Source organism: Condylura cristata, unplaced genomic scaffold (assembly GCF_000260355.1).
Source record: "Condylura cristata isolate star-nosed mole 26May11 unplaced genomic scaffold, ConCri1.0 scaffold00022, whole genome shotgun sequence".
Classification (NCBI taxonomy): domain Eukaryota; kingdom Metazoa; phylum Chordata; class Mammalia; order Eulipotyphla; family Talpidae; genus Condylura; species Condylura cristata.
Genome location: NW_004567123.1, coordinates 23,736,409 through 23,753,511, shown reverse-complemented (window position 1 = coordinate 23,753,511; position 17,103 = coordinate 23,736,409). Strand labels below are relative to the sequence as shown.

The following is a 17,103-nucleotide window of genomic DNA, read 5'->3' as shown; positions in this document are numbered from 1 at the left end:
CTCTTACCATCTCCATTTGGCAACCAATGGCTTCTAAAAGTGCTGAATCTTGAACAATATTTAACATTGCCCCTGAAAGAACAAAAAAAATCATGATTATATAAAATACACGGCAAGAGTACTAAATGGTTTAAATATTCACAGTTAAAGCAGATAAAAATATGACTATAGCTATGTACATAATTATTAATAGTTTGACCAGAAATGCCCTAATTCTGACCTGTCCCCAAAGTTTCCACACATTTTAAAAAAGATTTATTATTATTTTTTTAAAGATTTATTTCCTTATGCATACAGAACTAGGGTACAGGTCAGAGGTGCAGAGGTGGTGAGAGGAGTCACCAGAGACAAGAGTGGAGAGCAGCACAGGCCAACTGATGAAATACACCGCTGAGGGGAGCAGGACGAGAAAGGTGAGGTCTGCCATGCCATGTGGGTCACTTCCCTGGCTGGGGACTGAATTAATGCTGAAGTGGCTGTGGCCAGCTTCCTAGTGCTATGCTTTAATCCACTGTGCCACCAGGGAGGGCCCCAGAGATTTATTTATGCAGTCAAGAACTGGGGTGTAGGCCAGAGATATGGGGTGGGAGCGGGCAGAGAGAGGATTCACCAGAGACAGAGTGGAGAGCAGACAGATAGATCTACAGAAATACACTACTAAGGAAAGCAGCAGACAAGCCAGGAGAGGTTGGCTGTGCCAGGTGGTTCACCTCCCTGGCTGGGGATCGAACTTGTACTGCAGTGGCTGGTGATAGCTTGATAGCTCTAAAACTTAACCCCTGTGTCACCCATTCCACATTTTTCTAAAATAAATTTGAACATCAAACTTTGATTTATATAGAAACATAAGTATTACATATTTTATATTAGCATAAAGACAAATGCAAACATTTCAATTCCAAGGACACTACACAAAACTAAGGAAAATATAAGCTCTTAAAAAACTGGTTCTGATCTTATAAAAATAAAACAAAAGTTACAAAATAAAAATAGCTATATCTTTCTTACTAGATTACTTTCTAAGAACATTGCCTGGGCTTGAAATTGGCATCAAATTATGAAGGCAAGCTGCATGTATTTATCATCAATTTACAATCTAGAAAGGCTAGGACAAAAACAAGATGGTGAAGACGGCACATGCCTCTTATCCCAGTGGGGGAATGCCCACAACCAGTAAAGAAAAGACAGATACAACTTTACCAATCTATGGAAGACTTTTCCTTAGAATGTACACAAGCAGTTCTTCAAAGCAAGGGCAAAGTAAAATCAAATACTCCATTCACTGTCAAATTATCTGATTTCAAGTAATACATGTTACTTAAACACTATTACTTGAAGATTCACTCATATCAAGACTCTTTTCCAAATGCACACAAACCTTCCAGGTTTAAAACATACTGGACCAAAAAAAAAAAAATAGCACTGGACAGAATGTTAATGCCTTTGGTGGACAGGCTTCAATCCTTGGTCAGCACGGGTAACAGGCTAAATTCAGAATGGTTTCTAAAAACCCAGCCTAATATGGCAGACCTCTCCTGACCTTCCCGCTTCTCCCTCAGCATTGAACTTCATCAGTCTGCCTGTTCTGCTCCCCACTCTGTCTCTAGTGAATCCTCTCACCATCTCTGCACCTCTGGCCTGTACCCCAGTTCTGTATGCACAAATAAATAAATCTTAAAAAAAAAAAAAAAACCCAGCTTAAGGAAGAACAAAGTCCTACTTCAGATCTGGGTATACAAACAGCAAAAAACAAGCAAACAAAAAAAAAACCCAAAAAAAACCCTAATTTGTGAATCTAGAAAATCATGTCTACAATTAGTAAAACTGATAGTATTTGAGATTTGTTGAGACCTTATAAATTTTTTTGCCCAGTCATAGATAACTCTAGTCAAAGTTAATAAACTGTCTCTTAATTAGATCTCTGGACAAATAATAGCTGCTAGCTATCTCTTTAGAATCATTCTTTTAAATCTTAAAAGTCTTTTAAAACCATCTCAAGCATGAGTTTACTGAAATGATACACATTTCAACTCTGCTGGGGGATATAAAAGCTTTGAATGAATGAATGTCTAAGCCACCTTTGAAAAGGCACTACCTTTGGAGAGGAAGTCCAATCCAGGTCTCTCTAATAATAAGGAAGAGGAAAAAACTCCATCTCACACAGCATACGACATTCTCAGGGACACTAATGCAGCACATCCTTGTGAAGTGAGGAGGGACTGGGAAATAGTTCTGCTTTGGCTATCACTTGTAATGCATTGTGAAACATCAGCTCTCTCTGGCTTTGGGTCTTGCCAGGCACAGTTTGTAAAAATAAAAAGTTCTCGTCATCAAAGAAAGTAAAGCCATTCTCAGGGATCAGTTGCTCCAAAAGCAGAAAATTCTCTCTCCCTCCCAGATTTTTTGAATTGGAATGGTAATTGTACTCATATGGTTCAGAGGGGAGCCTGAAGAAGTCTGCTTGTCTGAGAGCACCTCTGTCAAGGGTAGTGATCCTGACATCCAGGATAGAACTTTAGTGGTACTAAGATGCAGAAGCAACAATGGAAAACCCCTTGCTTTCCAATATAGTAAATTGTTAGTTACCCAATTTGAGCAGTGGATTGGGGAAAGAAGAGGATCTGTTTGGAGAAGAGGAGGAGAAAACTGTCTGAGTGCAATTACTAGGTCTGTCAACAAGTATTTATGGATACATTTTAGCTGGTGAGTTGAACATAAAGTAATTTCAGGTACTGTGCTATGAAAAACTTATGAATACAGTATAAGGTGGAGCAGAATATTTAGCAGAGTCTGTCAAGGAAGGCCCCCCTCAGAAGATGACAACGAAAAGCCAAATTGAAATCTAGGAACAGAACATTCTAAGCAGGGGGAAGAGTAAGTTAGGTATGGAGTGGTAAGAAGATATGGATGGGGATGGGTAATATTAAGGCATATTTATATGCCACTATAAATGACCTAATGAAGGAGAAGAAATTAGAAGGAAGTCTTTGCAGGAATGATGTCTTTGTGAAGGCAAGGCACAAGTGGAACAACATAATAAGATGAGCTGAGTCTGTCTTCATGTCCTACTAAGTACCCTTGTTTCCATCCTTTAACTACACAGATTCCCTAACTGTTCAACACTATCCTACTTTAGGACTTTATTATTGCTATTTCCTCTTTTTCCATTTATATGCATGGCTCAAATCCCCACTTTCTCAGTGATGCCTCTGTACTCTATTCAGAATTGAATCCCCTGTCCTCCTCACACATTTTCTCTCTTCCCTTTCCTGTTTTGTTTTTCTCCCAGATAATACACTATTTATCTTGTTTATTATCTTTCCCATGCTTTCTCCAGAATGATTTTGTCTATACTTTGTTGCCTATTATTCCCTAGAGAACAAATGTATAAAGAAAAGAATAGAAAAGAAAGAAGACCTATGGGTAGATTACAGGTAGCTGATGGTAGTGACAGGAAGACAAGATGATTTTCATCTAATGCAACTTTCTTTGTTCAATGAAGTATGCAGAAAAATCACCACCTAAGTGGAAGAGGAACACATGGGCTAGAGATACGAGGTAAGAAAAACTATTATAAGGTTATCATAAGATTGTCAGACAGAGATAGGTCATTTGAGCTTCACAGTCATAAATCTGTAAGGAGGGTCATCCTGCTCAACCACTTTGATGCAAATGTAGAAAAAATGAACAGTTAGTTTAAGCAGAGATGGAGTTTAAAAATGTTAAGGGACATGCAATCTAAGCTGACTAAAGAGGGACGAGGTGGCAGAAGAGTATGAAAGAGGTATGGCCAGTGGGTTAGAGGTTTGAGCAAAGGTCGATAAACATTTTCTATGAAAGGCCGAGCAGTAAGTACAGGTAGCCGAGGGGTCTAGTATGATACCTGGGCAGCTGGCACCAAGTCTTCCTGAAAGTTCAAAGACTTCTAAGACCAGAAAGGTCACAGCTTAATAAGCTGTAACAATAATCATTATTGTACCAGACACAACATTTTGCAAATTATTTTTTCTGACAAGTGTCTGAGTGGTGAACACTATAATCCCACTCCCTACACTGAAGAATTTCTCAGGTAAAACTATGTGAAACTGCACAGTATACAATCTAAGTGGCTGAATTCTCTTGCTTCCAATTTTTCAAGTTTCTAGGATCTTGTCATCAATGCGAAAGAGTATGTTCCCACCTGTTCCATTAACTTCTTTCTGAAATGAAAAATTTACTCTTTCCTCTTTGTTCTACCTACTCACTGCCTAATATACTAACCTTCCTAAATACCCATTCTATAGTCTTTACTGCCACCACCAATTCTTTTTTTAAAAGAATTATTTTTATTTATTTATGCATATAACAGGTATGGGGGGTATGTGTGGGAGAGTGAGAGAATTCACCAGAGACAGGGTGGGGAGCAGAAGAGGCAGATGTACTGAAATCCACTGCTGAGGGGAGCAACAGGCAGGACAGGAGAGGTCTGCTGCACCATGTGGGTCAGCTCCCTGGCTGGGGATTGAACTCATGTTGCAGTGGCTGGTAGTTTGATAGAGCTGAGATTTTAACCCCTGCGCCACCAGGGAGGCTCTGCCACCACTAATTCTTTAGCCATGTCATTTCCTCTCCTGGATAAAATCTTAACCTTATTTCTGGAGATTCGAAACCTGCCCTTCAAGATCCAATTTAATGTTCGTTTCCCCTACAAAGCCTTATTTATCTTTTGATTTCTTCTCTCTAAACACTGAAGATACTGAAATCAACACTGCTTTCTGCTATCATTTGACTACTGACTGAAAGCATTCCAATCTCTGCAATGAGACTTGCTCCAGAGTAAGAATCACATACTACTTATCTCTCTAGATTTCTCTAACATATCCATATGTAGAAACAGAACCACCTTGCTCTTGATGAAAAGTCAGAAGTTAATAAAAAATAGTTGTAGTGATCAGGCTGAGAAGTAGCAACAGTTTAAAATGTGACAGTAGGCCCTCCCTGGTGGCGCAGCGGGTTAAAGCACAGCACTGAGAATCTAAAGCCGCTTCTGCATGAGTTCAATTCCCGCCTGCCCCGGAGGTGACCACATGGCGTGGCAGACCTCTCCTGACCCGCCCCCTGCTCCCCTCAGCAGTGTACTTTGCCGATCTGCCTGTTCTGTTACCACTCTGTCTCTGGTGAAGCCTCTCGCCACCCCTGAGCCTCTGGCTTGTACCCCAGTTCTGTATGCACAAATAAATAAATCTTCAAAAAAAAAAAAATAAAATGTGACAGTAACCATCATAAGAAAACATTTAAGACATCGATCACTATGAATAGGAGACCAAAAAAAATAAGGAAAATAACAGGCAGCACAGTAACTACTGCTCCTGAAGTCCCTCTTGGCAGGGTTCTGACACAGCTCCCAAAAGTACAGCCAACTCAAAAATTTTTCATATACATAATGGGTAGAAAGAGGAAGAAGGAAAGGAAAAAGAAGAGAGGGTAGAAGAGAAAAAGAGAGCGGGAAAGGAGATAGAGAAGGAAAAAGAAAAACAAAGAACACACATGAAAGTAAATTATTTCCTTCCCTCATCCCTTCACTTTTTTTACCTATAAAAGTAAGAAATGCTGCTTCTGAATCACAATAAATGAAGGTGCATTAGGTTTAGGCTCTAATCACTCCCTCAGCATGCATGGGGCAACAGTACCTGGATTTTCACTTTCATAAAGCCATATGAACACATACCTAATATCATTTGGGTGTTGTTGGGGTCTGTTTCCGTTTGCAAGGCACCTATTAGTATATTCACAAGCCTCAACTTTAGAGACAAAAAGGTTATTGGTTTGTCATAGGAAGAGTTGTCATCATTACTAAATTTTCCTTCCAGGACCACCTACGGAAAAACAAATACTATTGAGCTTGGACTGCTGTGGTACACTATACCCACGTAGAAACTGCTAGAGTGGACAAAAGAGCAGACCAGTCTGAAAACAAAGCTTTCACTTCGACTAAAAACAGCCACTGTACTCAGTTGGTCACTAACTCACACAACACGCGATCAGGTTGCATCTGCCTATCACCACTTGAAATGGAAAACAAAGTATGCTGGCAGAGCACGGGAAGAAATAACACAACATAGCAACTTTGTTAATTCACTTGAAATCTGAGACATTTTTAAAGCTCCCATTCCACTTTTTTTAAATACAATTTGACTTAAAACACACAAAGCAGAATATGTAAGGAGTTTTAATAAAACATTACCTCAGATTTGACTGTGCCAAAGTGATGAGGAAGGGGCAACAAAGAGAGTAGGATATTAATGGAAGATCTTCTCAATTCTGTTGGATTTACATAGCTTTTGAATTTTGAGAGTTCTCTGCCAAAAAAAAAAAAGTTACTAGAATCTTTCAACTAAAATGTATTTTCAACTACTGCCAAATATATATTATGCCAATTTTCCACATTTAAGCACTGAATTTGCTTTCATAGCCTGCAGTGAATACTTTCCAATAAGTTTATATTCTGCAATCAGACAGAGAGAGAATGTTAAACTGTTAGAGAATTCAACTAGAATATGACTGATTCTAGGCTAGGATTATTCTTCTCTCTCTACACTGGTCAAAAAATATTCTCCAAGGTCAAGGACACATCAGATCTAAAGGAGTTCAGAGGTAAGATGGATCTAAATGTGTTATACTTATTTAATGTGGCCTGAGTTTCCTTAGGCTATGAAGACAACTGAATGAGATAAATCAGGAAACTGGGGAGGAAAAAAGACCAAGCCAAATCAGACAGCTGATAATCAAAAATGAGAGCTTACCTGTCAGGCAAAATGGTTTCAAGAGCTGAAATAAAGTAAGGAACCACAACATCAATCCCTTTCAAGTCACAGCAGAACAAAGGAGGGGAGTTAAGAATAACGCTGGCCAAGACAGGATGGCACACATAATCATTTATCTGCAAACCTTGAATTAAAAGCATGTAAAATCTAGGAAAGCAAGAAAAAAAATTTAAACAAACTGTTTATCAATTGTTATCATAATTATCAATATATTTTATAGTTATCTGAAAGGCTATTTGTACTTTTTATGATTTCTATCTTTTAAAAGTATTACAGGAGTAGGACAATTCAGAGTCAAATATACTAAGAACCAAATTCTTTCCTGACCGAAAAAATGATTTCTCTTTATTATACGTGCTTAAAATTTTAACCCTTGCAACTCAAAGTTAGAGGTGCCAGCAAGTGAAGCAACCAAAATAAATGGCTGCAATAAATGGAGGAATTCCTCAACTGAATTCCATGTCAATAAAATTAGGTAGAGTTTCACAATTCCTGAAAAAAAAACAAAAAAAGCGGTTTTGTGCCTTTTTCCTCCTTCACCATTATTTTTGGGAAGATAGTGAAAGAAAAAAACTTTGCTGAATCCTGCATTCATCATGATGTGAATGAAGGTCACTCTGAAAGACTCCTTTTAGAAATCTGAGTATATCTTACTTTTAGCCCCCTCCCTTAATTTTCAACAAATAAGCAGTCAAACTTCTACCATTCAAGAGCAACTGTATTGGTAGTACACTCTTCTACCAAAAAGCTTTTCCCCTCACAGAATTCTTCAGAAACAACTTCCTTACCTGCTGGGCACTGCTCAAACCATTTCAATGTACCCTGTCTCTAGAACGAAGTATGTTAGTAAATAACCAATGGCATCTCAACTATTAAATTCAAGAGACGGCCCCTTCCTGGTGGTGCACTGGGTTAAAGCTCAGTACTATGAAGCTATCGCAGCCACTGCAGCACAACTTTGATCCCTGGCCAGGGTGGTGGCCCACAGGGTGTGGCAGACCTCTCTTTACCCTAAACCCACTGCTCCCCTCAGCAGTGTACTTCAGTACGTTTGCCTGTTTTGCTCCCCCATTCTGTCTCTGGCGAATCCTCTGACACTCCGCACCTCTGTTCTATATCCCATATCTGTATGTATTAATAAATAAATATTAACAAAAAAAAACTCCAAGAGGCAAATCTACTATTAACTTACTCTGCCTTTTGAAAGCTCTCAATACTCCTTTCAGGAGGATTCATCATTCAGCTCTACGGTTATTTCCTTTAATAGATCCTTGCACTCCACGTATGATGGAGTGCGCATCATACCCTAATACTGGTATTCATCCCTCGGGTTATTGACTAATGTTGGTGAACCTTACGTCTCAAAGCTATCTCTTCTACTGGCCTAGTTTTAAACACTACTTGAACTACAGAATATAATAAAACCAGTCTCCAGCTCCTACCTCTCAACTGAATTCCAAATCTATTAACCAAAACTTTATTGTACACCTAATGGCAGGACATGTCCACTAACTACGCCAGTAGTCCCTGTGCACAGCACCAGCACAAAGTAGGAGCTTAATGAATACTTGTTGGTAAGTATTGAACACTGCAAACTCAATAGCTTCAAAATATAAGGTTATCATTTGCCCTCTCACAAATCTGCTCTTTTGGTGGGGCACACTACTATGCATGCAGTCTTCACAGGCCAGAGAGAAAGCTCATGTTCATAGCCTTCTCTCTCACAAATACCATTTGGAACATCTCCCTCACTAGTCTCTCTCCTGAGAAATGTGCCCCAACTGCAAGGAGTGAGCGCCAGCACTCCATGTGATCCCTCACAGCCAGAGCCAGCTAGATTAGAGGCAGTCACGCAATCAGATTTTCTTTCCCAGCAATGTGAAACTCAGATTCAAAGACACTACATGACCAGGGCCATGGAAACTGGGAATTTACAAGCACACTGCAATAAGGGAATACAATAGCAAAGAATATGGGAGACCATGAACATACAGAGAGAGGGAAAACTGTTTTGATCATTGAACACTCTAGTCCCTGCTTCCTGCCCTTTCTGAGCACTGCTGCCCCTTCTTACCTTAATATATGTTTAATAGCACTTCTTTCTCATTACTCATTCCCCTTGTTCTGAAGTCACATAGAGAGGATTTTCCTTTACTTAGAGTCAAGAGACTATGTGTTTGGATAACTCTGATTAGTTTCCTGCATGTATACCATGTGCCTATCTGCTTTTGTACTTGGTTCCCTTTGAGAGGGTCAATTTAATTATTCTCTACCCTGAGTACCTTTCAGGTACAAAGACACCTGAATGTTCTTATTGATATTAACATCACTTCAGTGGCTTCGCAAATGAGCAACTTGGGAGCACAAAACAGAGTGGGGAAAAAAAAAAAAAAGGAAACCACCAACAAGTTAATTTAGCAAACAAGTGACAAAGCCTTAAGTATCACAGTGGAATGAGTGGAGAGATTTAAAAAAGGTTAAATACCAGAAAAGCAAGAGCTGGCTAACCAGCAAAAGATACAGAAGGAGGAGTCTAAAATGACTCCTACTCTCTGGCCTGAACAACTGAATGGATGGCAGTCAAAATGGTTGAAGTCAAAGATCTAGAGCAGATGATCCTACTGAACTTGCTTACACAGTCTAAATACTACCTGTCTTTATAAATTCAACACAACCATCTAATCTTCTGTAACTCACTCCTGAACTCCTAGAGTATGTGCTGCTTCTTCATCTGAGTGCCCACAGTACTTTAATTGTGCCTCTCTCCTACCTGTTCCTATTAGTTCGTTATTACTATGGATATGGCTTTTTGCATTTGAGAAAGTATAAGTGCCTTGGATGCAGGATTTACAACTAATACAGTGCCTAATCCTGTTCAAGTGTGTAAACTATATTTAAAAAGTGTGGTTCTTCTAACTTTCTGCATAACGTAAAGTAAAATAAGATAGAATAATACTTCTAAAATAAAAATGATCTGATGAGGCAGGTAAAATGCAAGAATCCTAATAAAATTTTCAATTACTGACATTTGCAGGTATTTTAGGCCAACATTTACTTATCAGTTTAGCCTACCAAGCCATACTACAACAGACAGCCAATACTATCAAAAGTATACAAAGGGAAGAATAAACAAAAAAAAATCTAAGACCTGGATAAATAAGCTGGCAGAATCTCTTCTCCAGTCTTCTTGCTACAAAAAATTCTACAGAGTGTCCCACAAGCCTCAGCTCTTCCTGCTTCATAGTTATCGGGAAATTCACTTGCATCAAACATAGGATTGGAAACCATGGTGTCTGTGGACATTTGTGACCCTTTCCGTCGAAACTCCATGCTAGCTTGTGTTGTGATGGCTGGGGAGAGAAAAGGAGGGTTTTATTACATTTGTCCCTATGCAAATAGGCTCATGGGACCCTGGACACAAAGATCAAATGTTGGTGTCATTAAATAGCTACTTGAATAGAATTCAATAATGCTTTTGTTTAGCATCTATGCCTTAGTTTTTTTTGTAAAAGGGCTCTCTTAAATCTTCTTTGAAAATGGGTAACAATTTACAGTGGTATTGTCAGTTTAACAGATTCTATAAGAAGCATTTTTCAACTGAATGTTTGATTAGCAGAGTACATCTGTATATATCTGTATATCAGATACAGATATACAATTCAGAATTTGGCTTTTCTATTATTCTGCTTTTTTTCCCTCTCCCTTGGAATGATGTTTAAACATTAAGAAAAACAGCTTTTGTAATTTACACATTACCCCAGACAGACGTCATAATTGAGTGGGCAATCCCATGCCAGTTTGTATACTTTAGGGAGAGGGCAAGGAAAGGCTGAAAATGGGTAAGGAGGAAGAGAGCATTCCCACTACCCACCCAACTCCAAAACACACACCAAAAAATCACCCAACCAAGCAAAATGAGAATGAATTTTAACAACCACAGACAGCAGCTAACTTAAGGTTGATAAATCAGAAAATTGAATTGGTAAGAAAGATTATCATGATCATTCAAATCACTGAAACAAAAGCCCTTTGAAAGTTGCTTTTATTTTTAACAAAAGATTTCAGTGTATTGAAAAATAACTGAAATCTTTTTATCACTCTACAAGAAATATTTAAATCATTTTGTAATAATAGATTTAATAGAATACAAGGTCAAGCATAAGTCTTTATGCAACTTCCCATGAGCCATTTTTAGTCCTGAATAAGTTACCCAGCAATAGTACATTTGAAAAACACTACATGCAGAATGCATACAAATCAAACACTAAATCTGTATAAAAAATAAGCTTAAAAGCTTAAAAAAAAAAAAAAGCCAAAACACAGTTAGTGCAAAGTCCTGGAATTCATGACATGACCAGACTAGTGTACAGAAAAAAATGGGACTGATTCAGGCAGATTAATTTGCTTTTGCCAACAATCTTCCCCATTCAGAACACAGAAAAGTATTTTTCTTCCCAAGTGCAAAAACTACAAGAGACAATGACAATCAAATTTTTAATGGAATTATGAAAAAAAATAAAAACATGACTGCAATTAAGGAGAAGCTTCTGGTTCCTACTTACAAGATTTATAAGAAAGAAGAATTTGGATAAAAGATGCTGCAAGATAATAGAAATAAATGGAAACAAATCAAAGGACAGCAGTAATTATAAAATACTTTAAAGATGGTGAAATTTTACAGTAAGTTAAGAAGCTTTTTAGCTTTTCAAAAGTTAGATTAAAAGCTTTATGATAACACAAGCTAATTCAAAAACATAAGAAATTGTGCATTCAGTCAAAAATTATGATTTTGTTTCATGCAAAACAATGAACGAAGAAAATTACACAACTACAAAGAATTGGTTTTGAACTGCCCATAACGTGCATTAAATTTTTAGTTCATTAACCCTTCCCAGCTCAATTTTACAGTATAGTGTACTGTCATGTCAATCTGAAGCTAACCAGTTTATAGACACAAACACTTTAAGTTAGAGGTGAATTGCATGGCAGAATTCCTTGATGGCAGCCAGTACTCAGTAAATAGTGTTAATGTTCCAAAACTCCCACCACCCCACAAGTAGCATCCAAATGCATCTAACCCCATTTAACTATCTGGACATTTCCTATCTCCTGGGTAATGTAACAGCCCTTCTCATCTCTGAACACTAGGGGGAGAGAAGCTTCTATCCTTTCTCCGCCAAGGAAAATGCTAAAAACCAAAATAATAATTTGTTGTGCACATGATTTGAATTGTTTTCTATCTTCTGGGACAAGAAGATGAGAATTCTGGTTTCTATCTTTTGGGACAAGAAGATGAGAGAAAGCTGTTACAAATTACTTAGAGAGTGGAAAAAGCTATAAAAATCCCTTTATGCAAGCTTATACCAAAGAGGCAGTGAGTTGACCCACTCGACTCAGAGATTTTAGTGTCAACAGCCTGATTCCCAAAGGTACATTATAAGAATTATATCTTCATAAAAATAAAAACATGACTGACTCATTCTAGAAAATACAGTACATATTAATGAATATAAACATGGTTCAGAAAACTCAAAGTACACACATGAATATGTGAAAAAATAAGCCAAAATGGTTTTTAAAAATTTTCACTTAGTTAAGTACATTTACTTATCCATAAGCAAGCACTACTTTCAAATTTGCAAATAAAAAGTAATATGGAAATGGGAGACTATAAAGTATCTGGATTTGAACAAAATAAACAAAGGAATCCCTAAGCTCAATCACTGAATCTCAAATTGTACTCCTGAAAGTCTTTACATTTACAACTTTTATAAATTACTTACGACAAACATTCAAAATATTATGTGTATAATATTCACACCTTAGAATTTAGTTCTAAGATGATATACAACAGCCAAGAATGCATTTCTAAGAGAAAAGAGAGACTCTTGTGGCAGTTACATTAGTTTTATCTAGAATTAATATTCTCACTAGGGACGCAATTAAGAGATCCTTTTGTCTCAATCTATTTCCAACTCCAGTGGAAAAGTGCTTTCTTACTAAACAACCAATACACTCATTAATGCATACAGCACAGTGCCTGGCACTCAGTAATTACTGCTCCGTCTATGTAGGCCATTACCATTACGCAGCCCTGCAAGAGAAGCCGTAAGAATTCAGTACGTTCTGCACCGTCCACCCTCCCACAGAACAATGTGAAATGACAAAAATAAATCAGGTTTTATTTTGACATTTTCATTTCCATAATGAAGTCTACACGAAGATATAAGGTTTATTAATTCTTTACCAGTTTTACTTAGTTACAGAGCAAATGGTAATTTTGAAAGTTTGTCCTTGAAGTCCTTTAGATTAAAATCTGAGGAATTAACGACTTCTCTGAAGCAGAAATTTTCTGTTATTTATAGGTACTAATGAGTGAATGGCTGTCAAAATCTAAGAAAACACTTTTTAAAAATAAACTTCTAATCGAAATCTTTAACTCTATCAGTATTATTATCCTGGCTGACATGAAGGGAACTTCCAGTCACCTACTGAAAGGAATTTAATTAATTAAAAAAATGGCTAACCTGAAGTGTGCCTAACAAAACCAGACCAACAGTCAAACCTCATAGAACATACATAAAAAGGACAAGTAGGGCAACCTCCAAAATTCTTTTACTTCAGCTGGAAGGGGTTAAGCACAAGACACTGCTTGATCAGAGACAGAGTTTTTTAAGATACATATTAATCTTGCAGGTAGGAAAGATTAAAAAGAAAAAAAAAAGAAAGAAAATGACAACATATTTCTTGAGCAATATTTACCAGTCATGCTGCTGTCTCTGTTTATCCCATTATGAAGTTTACAGTGAACAAATGCTGCATCAAATAACCATGATCCAAAGAGATTCAAGATGCTGTTAACCTTTGGTCTCCGAGGGGCAGGTAGTGGCCGGGGTTCTGAACTAGTTTGATTTGGACTGGAGAGAGGTGAGGTGGAGGATGTCTGGTGCTGAACTTTTGAGGCATGAGCAGTACTAACCTATTAGAAAAATGTAAGAATATATCCACACTCATGAAAAGTCTGAGAAAACAGCACAACTTTTTTAGAAGGACGGTCTATCTGCCCTCCCTGGTGGTACACAGCACTCTAAAGCTAGCCATAGCACTGCAGCATGAGTTCGATCCCCATCCAGGCAGGTGACGCACATGGCGCGGCAGACCTCTCCTGTCTCATCTGCTGCTCCCCTCAGCAGTTTACTTCAACAGTCTGCCTGTTCTGCTTTCCACTCTGTCTCTGGTGAATCTTCTCACTGCCCCCTGCACCTCTGGCCTATACCCCAGTTCTGTATGCATAAATAAATATATATATTTTTTAAAATGAAAAGCACATTAAAGTCAACCTCATATAGCTTAGCATAGTGATAAAAACACTTACTGTGCTTGTTTTTATGGTAGCCTTATTCACAGTAACAGCCCGGTGCCTCCGGTTATGTGGCGGGGTGGTATTGACAGCAGTGCTTTGGGGCATACTTAATCTATTCACAGGCGTTGGAGGAGCACTGTCTGACCGGGGTCTAGAAATGCCTTAAAAAGAAAAAAAGATAATGGAATTATTTTTCATAGTTCAAAATATGAGAAAATCTTTCTCAAGTAACACCAGTGAGTTACAGACTAAAAATTTTAGTTGGCCATGACTATGCAGAATGAACTACATTTTCAAACCTTCCTTAGAGCTAGATGGGGTCATGTTCTGACCATGGAGAAGAGAATAATAATTGGGTGGGTCTTCTAAAAAAAATCCTTAAAAGGTCAATCAAGCGTAAGTTCTCCTTCCTTCAAATCCTGAGCAGAAAAGTTCAAACTTATTTAACTATTGTGACCCCTGAGAGAATACACAGAAGATGAAGAGCCACATTTTTAAGTGGGGAAAAAAAGGAGGGGCTGAGGGAGGGAAAGATTTGACACAGACAGGAGTCAGTGTGCCCACAGAGGCAGTGACTGGAGTGGTGTGGCCACAAACCAAACAATGCTGGCAGCCACCAGACTCCAAGAACCAAACACTCATCCTCCCCTAAGACCTCTGGAGCAAGCACAGACCTGCCAACACTGATTTCAAACTCTTGGCTTGACAAACTGTAAAAGAACAGATTTTCTTGTCGTAAGCCCTCACTTGCCAAAACCAACCCCAAAAGTGCTTGCTGTATACTTTTTAAGGCTTATTTGTATAGTATGTGAATTATATCTCTCTAAAGCTGGGGGAAAAGAAAAAAAGGATGGAAAGCCACAAAGGGAAGGCCTTGAGTCCCTGATACAGTGTAACTGTTCTAGCAGCCCTGTACTGCCTAGTCCTAGACGTGTGAAAACAAACTACTTTGTTTAAGTCACTGGTACTTTCTGATTGTAATATGGCAGTCAAACTTAACTTGAACTAAAAATTAAAGTATGTAATATATTAACAAGTATACAAACCAAATATTTTAGAAAATGATGTTAAATATTACCTTTCAACAGGCTAAAACAAATCTGGCTTCTCATATTCCTATAATGTGAAAGTTTAAAACACCAGTTCACAAGAAGCATAATTTGCTTTCAAATGATTCATGTAAGAATGATACCTACAGTATTCCAATCAGTATTTTCTTAGATTACAAATGAGAATGAACATTTTTTTCCAAATCTTTGTTCATATCCTTTGTCCACTTATTCACTGTCTTAACTCTTTTTCTTAGCACTGTATGATGTATTTACATAACTACCACTATCTCCACCATTTATCTCCACCATTTGTTGGGGGTTAATTTTTCCTAGTTTATTATCTGTAATCATATCTGTTCATCTTTTCCTTTGGGCCATAGAAGAGTATAAGATTAAATCTAAATACCTACATGTAGCTCTTTAAACGTCTAGCCAACATAAAACAAAATTCACCTAAGAATGCATCCACAAGACAGCTGATTCCACGCATGGCACGAAAAAATATTTGAGGCAGATGCTTAAGGCAGGGATACTGATTCAATTCTTGTGGCATTCCACTCACATTCAAGAACTGTTCCTGAAATTTAGGAGTTGAGCTTATAATGGCTGGGTTACTCAAATCCACGGGATTACTATCAAAAGAGAAAGAATCATACATTTAGAAATGTCTTTAGCAATAAAATATACACAATCTAATTTTAAAACACGACTGTTCTATTTCCTTGATTCAGAGTTAGACCAAGATGCACTTATCAGGCTGGGGACTCAAACATCAGAACTTCTTTACAGATCAGTGGTATGTTTACATAAACTTACTCTGGCTATTCAGAGAATGAGAATCAAATAAGATCAGAAGCTTTTAATATACACGTATTTTTCTAATAATGTTGGGAACTAAGCAGTGAAATGGAAAAGCTGTAAAAAAATTAAAAGTGGTTGTTTTCTTTTCAAATCAACAGGAGAAAAAAATATTTGCACAAGGAGAAAATTTCTTACTTTAATGTTAATGTTTCCAGAACTCCATTCCTTTATTACTTAAGTAATTTCCAAAATCTCTTTTGGCAAATTAAAGTTTTGCTAAATTTAATAATGGGAATGTGGGTGGAAGAGATGGTAAAAAATAAAATGGGAATGTATTCAGTATCTAGATCAACCTAACTGAAATTAGTAAACTTAGGTTTATTTTTTGGTTCTTTATTGCAAGGGAACTAAGTTATTTAATGTATGTGAATAAAATGTGTGCATATCACCTAAAAAGCAATTAAAACACATATTTTAGAAGTTTTATCTTATCTATAAGTCTTCCAATTTAAAGAAATTAATACTTATCTATTTCAGAAATTAAAGTTTTTAAGAATTAAGAATCCTAGATAAAATGTGAAATTAAGGCTAATGAAAGTAAAGAAAACAGCTCTATTAAAGGAAGCAAGCTATAATCTGAAGTAATGTTTACATCATTTCAGCAAAACTAAAACATGCTTTTCTGACACCATCAGAATGGGAAAAATTTAAATGGCTCTTATTTCATGTAGAAGACAGACTAAACTTGGGGACTGCCCATAGGACTGCCTCCAGGAACTGGACACAGTTGTATAACTGAGCTGCTCTACTTTTAAGACTAAGAGACTGATTTTAACAAATAATTGAACAATCCAACTTCTAAACGTTTTTGAGAAATTCCAAAGATAAAACTGTAGGGGAGCAGCTTTTTAGCAAGAGTTAATTTCATGCACATGGCTCTGACGGCTGGATGGAGGCTATTAGGCTATTTCCCAGGAAGGCCTAATCTCCTTATCTCTTTTCAACGGAGAAGGCAAAACTTAATACGCACATCTTTTGCCTGCTGTGCTTTTCCCTATAACTTCCCTAATTACTTTCCCTTTCT

General features: G+C 37.4%; 1 protein-coding gene across 4 annotated transcripts in view; it reads right to left on the bottom strand.

Moving 5' to 3' along the window:
* The window catches only part of RALGAPB (Ral GTPase activating protein, beta subunit (non-catalytic)), a 75,108-nt gene that overhangs the window by 30,775 nt on the left and 27,230 nt on the right, over positions 1-17,103 (bottom strand). For all 4 annotated transcript variants that reach the window (XM_012728298.1, XM_012728300.1, XM_004687376.2 and 1 more), the window contains exons 7-14: positions 15,672-15,850; positions 14,179-14,327; positions 13,566-13,782; positions 9,952-10,153; positions 6,783-6,950; positions 6,224-6,338; positions 5,708-5,855; positions 8-72 (exon numbers count right to left, since the gene is read on the bottom strand). In XM_012728298.1, the coding sequence (XP_012583752.1) occupies positions 8-72; positions 5,708-5,855; positions 6,224-6,338; positions 6,783-6,950; positions 9,952-10,153; positions 13,566-13,782; positions 14,179-14,327; positions 15,672-15,850 (1,243 nt within the window). The remainder of the gene's footprint in view (positions 1-7; positions 73-5,707; positions 5,856-6,223; positions 6,339-6,782; positions 6,951-9,951; positions 10,154-13,565; positions 13,783-14,178; positions 14,328-15,671; positions 15,851-17,103) is intronic.